Below are 7,581 nucleotides of genomic sequence, written 5' to 3' on the forward strand. Positions count from 1 at the left end.
TGTGGTCGGATCTTCTATTCAAGACCGTCTTGAATTTATCTAAAGATGCTGTATGGAACATTTCATTGGCTACGGAGTATCTAAAGATGATCTTAAGACGGTCTTGAATACAAGATCTGACTATGAATACCGGCCAGAGAGTTTGGATCCCCTGGGGAGCGATCGCGTGCACGATCGAATTCGATCGGTCGACTTCTCATACGTCTCTACTCTACAGGTTTCATGGTTCATGCTTATTTATTATAGGATAGTTTCCCTCAGACCATAGATTGATCATGTACGAAGAGTGGTATCGGATGGCATATTCCTTCTCGAATTCGAATTCGATCGGTGCACATGATCGCTCCCCTGGCTGTGTCGTTGCTGCGCCGCGTGTCGGTACTTACACACCCGAATGTCGGTCACGTGGGAAAAGGCAAGTTACTAGCCCCCGTATAGTCTGCTACGTCCGCTGTCAAAGTTACCTGTTCACGCGTGTATGTACGTGGATAATTGATGAGAGTAAAGTCGCGCATAAATAAAGCGGCGGACACTACGTGGGGAGGAAGGAGGAACGGCCGCCCGGGGTGCCCTGTTACGTTACGTGTCGAGCATGCGGTATCGTGGCAAGCGGGCGGCCTTCGCGTAGCGCTTCTGCCGCGTATCTGTCCCTCCGCCTCGACGGCACGGTGTACGCGCAGACGAGCGGAATGCACCGAGAGCGGTGCCGTTGATTTTCCACGGCAAAATTGAACGTCGACGATTTTTCTGCTCGTCTCAGGTACTGCCCTTGCTCCCCTCACATCTGCTAGTTCCCGTTAATCAGTCGACATTGTCGATCTGTCTTGGTGCGACGAACTTTAACCTGTTTCTCCTCTTCGCTCCGCGGTTATTTTATCATACAGTCGTTCGCTCGTTTTGTTCCCTCGCACCTCGGAGATTTTACGCTGTAAAAATTACAATCGCGCCACAAAGCGCGCCTGTAATTTCCACAGACGTTCGCGGTCGAGATTTTTCCGCCCTTAAGTTCTGCACTGTGTAACGAGATTTTCGCTGAGCAAGTTCTGTAGCTCTTTAGTTCTCTCGCTCTTCTTTGCCTTCGCTCTTTCTCTGTTGCTTCACAATGTTACACAGTTTATAGAGACGCAACTGCAGAAGATTTCTACGGAACCTACCTCTAAAACGTTCCTTTGTTTTCAGGATTTCAGCAACTCTCGTCTGCGAGTATGTTTTGAAGATGCCATCTGAGACTGATGCTATAGGCAGTGTCTCCAAGGAGGAGGAGGAGGAGGAGGACACTGAGAGGTCTAATGAGCAGTCTGTCACATTAATGACCCTAAACTGCATGACTCAGGAATCCAGTGTATCCGCAAAGTACATAGATACTCATCTGACAAACGCTAATGGTGACAAGGTGTCCACGTCGGACCACATTGGAACAAAGTTTTCAAACTTGACAGAGGATGCGGTGTCGACGACGAGCGATAGCTCCGCAACGACAAATGATTTGCTTGAGACAGAAAATTCACGTCCCCAATATGAAACTGCGGGTAAGCGCCGAATTGATTGGGTTGTCCGGAAAGTTCGTGCCGATTTTTGGTTTATGGCGTAAGGACTGGTCTGAATATATCAGAACGATTGAAAACAAATGACATGCATACATATTGTGAAAGACGGTACTTCAGGCATATATTGGGAAAAAAGTTTGGCTACGATACGTTAATTTTTGTCAGTTTTATATGCCTTTGAATATGGAAGGAAACAAAGTGCATTTTAGGCATTTAATGCTTTTCCTTTACTGGAAAGGCAGAAATGCCACACAAGCAGCAAACAAGATATGCGCTGTTTATGGCGAAGGTGCTGTAGCTGAAAGAACTGTGCGGAAGTGGTTTGCTAGGTTTAAAGCTGGTGATTTCATTAATTAGTGGAGTAAGGCTCCAGTAAAAATGTATTAATTAGGTCTTTAGATTAAAAAATTTTTTGTTGGTATGGAATGAAGACCTATGAGGGCAATGTGAGCCGTCACTTGAATTTAGGTGACTAAATTAATTAATTCAAGTACAAGATAAATTAACATATATTGTAGGAAATTCCTCTTTGGAAATTTACACAAATCAAATAAGATAATATAAATTAAATAAATAAATTAGTATGGCTTGTATGTGTTAAACACAAATTTCAAAGAATTTTAAAGGACTCAGAGCCGTGACAGGGTGGTAGTGTCTAAATATTCTCTTCTAAGTTTATTACGAAAAAATATCACCTCGGCCAGGATAATTAAATATCATCGGTACGTTTCGGTCACTATATGTGACTCTCTTCAGCCATAAATTCTTCGCAATTGTAAACAGTGTAATGAGAAACGCATGGAAACGGTGAGTTACTTCATCTTATAAATATATAAGGTCGACTGAACTACGTGAGAGCTAAGAATCCACAATTGCATACATCATTTGCAGCTCTCACGTAGTTCGGTCGATCTTATATATTTATAAGATGAAGTAACTCACCGTTTCCATGCGTTTCTCATTATACTGTTTGCAATTGCGAAGAATTTATGGCTGAAGAGGGTCACATATAGTGACCGAAACGTACCGATGTTATTTAATTTATATTATCTTATTTAATTTGTGTAAATTTCCAAAGAGGAATTTCCTACAATATATGTTAATTTATCTTGTACTGGTGATTTCAACCTTAAAGATCAAGAACGCCCGGGTAGGCCCTCCACCACAGATGAAGATCAGATTGAAACACTGATCGAGAATAACCCACGCTATACGACATGTAGATTAGCAGAAATGTTAAGGATGTATTGGACGTACAATCTTGGACAAAAGTACATGAAATTGGAATTACTTGAATATCCACTCTTCACGCATAGTAAATCTAGATGTAAGAAACTTGAACGATAGTTGGAGTCTTATTTGTACTCCTAGAAAGGTATTTTTCACTTTACAAATATTTTTCCTGAATTATTTGCGATTTTTTTTCACTTATGAGCCTAAACTTTTGATAGGGAAAATACCCTGATTTCAACTTAATAACGTCAAATATTTTCAAAGCTAAAAACATTCAGCAGTGCTGGTAAACAAATGTGATTTCAAAATACATATCGTGCCGACAGCACAAATATCTCAAGTTATATTTTATTTCTTTAAAACGGTGTGGTAAAGACTATTAAAACTTGGTAGATATTTTCATTTATTTGTATACTAGATGTATAAAAAAATTCAAAACACGTACTATTTCTTCTACATTTTTTTTAGCTGTTTTATCCGTGAAGATCGGTTCTTTGCATAAGAGTATGTGTAAAATCGTTGTAAATTAAAATAGTTATATCTCAGCAACCGTTTAGTGGATGCATTTTTACTTTTCTGCAGTACATTAGGAGGACTAAAAGAACAATTTCACAAATTTTTAGCGACTTTGTACTATTTTGAAGATAGGTCCGATACATCCTTAAATATGTCAAAATCCACCATCCACGAGCATTTTGTGAAGCTTGGCTACATAAATCGTTTTGACGTATCCTTCAAAATCGGCACGAACTTTCCGGACAACTCAATATAAATATCTGTAATTCACTTTTTCTTTCAATCTGTAAAAAATATCGCGGAGTCCTCTTCTGATTCTTAGATTTAAAGATACAATAACAGGGATCGTGGAAATTTTAGATACGTCGGTACTGACGAAACAAACCGAGGAAAATGGCGTGGATACCACGAGCAACAATACGATACAAAATTCAAGTAAAAAATCAATTTTTCTTGCTCATAAAAATCTGTCCAGAAAGAAGTGCCTAGGCAGCGTTTCTGAAATTCATCGTAACAACTCAGAATTGACAGCCCAGAATTGCCTCGACAGTGTCTCGAATGGGAAGGCGTGTGGACCCGAGAAAAATCGCGATATTGTCGACGCGGAGGAATGCGAGCCGAACGCGGGAAATCTGTGTAATAATAACATCGACGTTGCATTGGATAGACACGAATCAATCGAGGAAACGGTATCCTCGCTCGCGCACAAACGACCTTTAAAGGGCGACGATTCTCCCATGAATTGCGGCGCCTTTGCGAATACATTGTTAAAAACGTCTATCGATGACGCTAAAGATTGCAACACAGATCGTGATAGTAGCTTAACGACAGATGGATTAACGTCTCTGTCTTTAGACACGTCTAGAGAGTCGTCGAGTTCGCAAAGCGCGGCCTCGCCCAGTTACAGTGACGCGACGAACGACGCCAAAATACCATTAAATCCATTAGATAATAATAATAAGAATTTACTTGAAAGCGTGACTGGCGGAAGTGAATTACTCGGCTCGTCCGAGCACGGTTGCAAGGACACGTCGGCGTCGCAAGACGCTGCGTGTGCTTCTCCGTGTTACAATGATTCTGCGAGCACAAGCAAACCATTTAAACTGCCAATCTTGGAGAAGATGCCCAAAACTGCCAGTATTCAACAGCCTGAGATGGAGGAGAATGCGGTAGCGCTCCTGGACTCGGCGTTTGCCAGACAGAATCCATTGGAGGGAGTTCGTTGCCTAGATTTGGAGCCTCGTTTGTCGAACAGCAGCGAGGAGAGTAATTCAGACATAGAGTCGCAGCATGCGAGCACAAGTAACGATATTAAAAAAGTAAGAATCACATTTTGTCTCTTGGAAAAAGTTAACGCTTTATTAATATTTTATTTTATCGCTGAGAAAAGGAGAGTACCTAATTATTTAATATAGCGCAGACAAATCATTGAGACTTGACGACAATATTAAAGAACCCCGCACTAATCATATAGGAAATTGGATCTCGGTTAAATTGGCTAGTTTTCACATATGTTGTAGCTTATGACCTGCTGAACAAAAAATGTAATGGGCTCAAACTTAAATAATGGCTAGTTACTGGGCTACAGCCAGTCAAACATAGAAAATTTGGGCTCCGCGGGTCTTGTTTGGAAATACTTTGAAGCATATTAAGAAAACATGTTTCAGACAAAAGTTGTTTGGTTCGAAGGGAGACATAAGACTATGCCATTAATTTGACCTTGGATAATCATTTGAAGGTCACACGAAGGTCAATTTCAATTTCTTAAATGGACACCCCCATTTTTCATTGCGCATTTTTATGTCAAGAGTTTTTCAAAGACGCTATATAATGAAATATAGTCTTATTTCGAACCAAACAAATATATATCGAACCAAACAACTTTTGTCTGAAACATTTTTTCCTAATATGCTTCAAAGTATTTCCAAACAAGACCCGCGGAGTCCAAATTTTCCACGTTTGACTGGCTGTAGCTCAGTAACTAGCCATTATTTAAGTTTGAGCCCATTTTATTTTTTGTTCAGCAGATCATAAGCTACAACATATGTGAAAACTAGCCAATTTAACCGAGATCCTATATGATTTCCTATATGATTAGTGCGGGGTTCTTTCTTGTATTGTTGTGCAATATAAGAAAGGGGAAGCACTTCGTCCTGGAGAAAATAAATACGAGCGGCGTCTGCTTTTGTTTGTGTTGATCGTTTCAAGGGATCGCACTAGTAAACGAAAACAATCGTTAACAAACTACCAAAGTGACTAATTATTTGTAGACATATCCCCGAGGGGGAAACCGCTGACCAAAATCTTGTACACCAATGCCCACTAATGCCCATTACTTTATCTTATTATCTTCTTTTATCTTATTTATCTTGTTTTATCTTATTTTATCTTATTGTATCTTATTTTATCTTTATAATGCCTCAGCAAGACGTAATGCCCCAAAAATGCCCGGTAATGCCGCAAATCTGTACACCACAATGCCCTCAGCGGTTTCCCCCTCGCATATCCCTCGATCTTTACAGAAATGTTCTAGACTTTTGGTACTTTTATACTTTCAAAATAAATTCTTTTTTTATCTTGCACCTCTTTTATGTTCTTTGGTCTAAATTTTTTTTTCCTTTTGTTTCGCACTAAGAAGTTTGTAAAGACAAGGCTGTTTTATTTTCAGAGACAGTGCAGACCCAATGGAGTTGTGACGAAAGAGGGAGCGGAATATTATCAGCTGTGGCGCAGTACAGGCGGTGGCCACTCGTCTCCCGAGTCTTTGTACGAGACTCTCTATCCAATGCCACCGCCGCTTCCACCGAGAGCAACGCATCGGCCGTTGCATAGAAGTAACGCTTTACCAAGCGGCGCGCCAGAGCTACCTAAACGGCATCAGAGGCATCCCACGCCGCTGCATCCGGAGGATTGTTTTGGATTTGAGATTGTAGACGTCGACGAAGCCTCGAATCTCAAGGTTGAGATTGGCAGATTCAATTCTTATACTCGATACGATGCTGCTGCATTGTAGACTATATACAGATATTGTCTGTAATTTTAGTTAAGGACAGCAGTCACGAAAAGTATCGCTCTGCTAAGTTCACCGAGATCGCACAGACAACGCGAGCGACTGGAATCGACGATGGCTAGTCAGCTGGAGTGTCCGCCTACCCCCACACATCGACCCAAACCCCTGTGTCCGTTGCCTGTATGCCATACGTCAAATGTATCTTTGTCCTCGGAGGAACCTCTGCCTCCCTGTAAATAGATACAAAATACTACACGCTCCGTGATTCTGCTTTTGCGATGATATAACTAGTACGTTCACTCCTTGTCATTTGTTTGGTTTTGCGTCGATTCCTTCTGCACATCCGTCATCTTTCTGACCAGACTAATGGGAGAAGAGTTGTATGTTTGTGCTAGCTTTGACGAGTACGTATACGCATACACACGCCGTTGGATCTTGACCAAAACTATGGCGGAATACCACGTGATTGGGACCGAAAAGATCAAAGGGCCAACAGAGAGTGAACATACTAGTTGTACTGCGCTCATACCTTCCGCGCTTTTCTCTCAATGTTGATTGATCAATCGTCATGTGTATTTCAGCATGGGAAGCGAGAATAGACAGCCACGGCCGAGTATTTTACATAGACCACATCAATCGAACTACAACGTGGCAAAGGCCGAACTTGACGACACGTAATACTGGTTGCGACCTACGAAGGCAACAGTTGGACCGGCGTTATCAGAGCGTACGGCGTACCATTTCGCGTCCCGATAATATAGACCGCGAGGTCAACAGCTCGAACGGCAATTCTTTTGACAATACCGAGCGGCAGAGCGACCGCGCCGACAGAGGTGAATCTGAGCCGTTTGACATCACGACGATACCACCGGTATTGTTCCTGACACGGCCCGACTTCTTTACCGTGCTGCACACCAATCCGGAGGCCATGGAGGTGTACAACCGTAACACGAGTTTAAAACACATGATCAATAGAGTTAGGAGGGATCCGATAGTCTTTCCAAGATACGAGCATAATAGAGACTTAGTTGCCTTAATTAATGTCTTTGCCGATCCGGGCAAGGAACTTCCAAGAGGATACGAATCGAAGCTCGACAGGACGGGCAAAGTAAGTTTTCGATCGAAGTTAAACAGGGGAGAAAGAGCGAGAGAGAGAGAGAGAGAGAGGAGAGAGAGAGAGAGGAGGGAGGGGAGAGAGAGAGAGAGAGAGAGAGAGAGAGAGAGAGAGAGAGAGAGAGAGAGAGAGAGAGAGAGAGAGAGAGAGAGAGAGAGAGA

The 7,581-nt window shown here is 42.0% G+C and overlaps 2 protein-coding genes across 4 annotated transcripts in view; both read left to right on the forward strand.

Annotated features, from left to right (window-relative positions):
- The first annotated feature begins 100 nt into the window (after positions 1 to 100).
- Positions 101 to 7,581, forward strand: part of LOC105557257 (E3 ubiquitin-protein ligase HECW2) — a 15,214-nt gene continuing 7,733 nt past the window's right edge. Inside the window, exons 1-6 of one of the 2 annotated variants that reach the window (XM_012004442.1) lie at positions 101 to 760; positions 1,180 to 1,529; positions 3,657 to 4,615; positions 5,965 to 6,255; positions 6,340 to 6,538; positions 6,888 to 7,414. In XM_012004442.1, coding sequence (XP_011859832.1) covers positions 1,217 to 1,529; positions 3,657 to 4,615; positions 5,965 to 6,255; positions 6,340 to 6,538; positions 6,888 to 7,414 — 2,289 coding nt within the window. In that variant the 5' untranslated portion in view covers positions 101 to 760; positions 1,180 to 1,216. Of the gene's footprint in view, positions 761 to 1,179; positions 1,530 to 3,656; positions 4,616 to 5,964; positions 6,256 to 6,339; positions 6,539 to 6,887; positions 7,415 to 7,581 lie in introns of those variants that run through there. The other variant, XM_012004443.1, reaches the window with a different exon arrangement.
- Positions 1,526 to 3,345, forward strand: LOC105557258 (histone-lysine N-methyltransferase SETMAR-like). 2 transcript variants are annotated; one of them, XM_012004445.1, is made up of 2 exons: positions 1,526 to 1,892; positions 2,670 to 3,345. In XM_012004445.1, exons 1-2 carry the CDS (start codon positions 1,719 to 1,721, stop codon positions 2,892 to 2,894), a joined length of 399 nt encoding a protein of 132 aa, XP_011859835.1. In that variant the 5' UTR covers positions 1,526 to 1,718; the 3' UTR covers positions 2,895 to 3,345. The 2 variants fall into 2 exon arrangements, with proteins under 2 accessions (XP_011859835.1, XP_011859834.1); XM_012004444.1 differs by having other exon boundaries at positions 1,526 to 1,887; positions 2,665 to 3,345.

This window comes from Vollenhovia emeryi, unplaced genomic scaffold (genome assembly GCF_000949405.1).
Source record: "Vollenhovia emeryi isolate VEMERY1.0 unplaced genomic scaffold, V.emery_V1.0 DF939543.1, whole genome shotgun sequence".
NCBI classification, from domain to species: Eukaryota; Metazoa; Arthropoda; class Insecta; order Hymenoptera; family Formicidae; genus Vollenhovia; species Vollenhovia emeryi.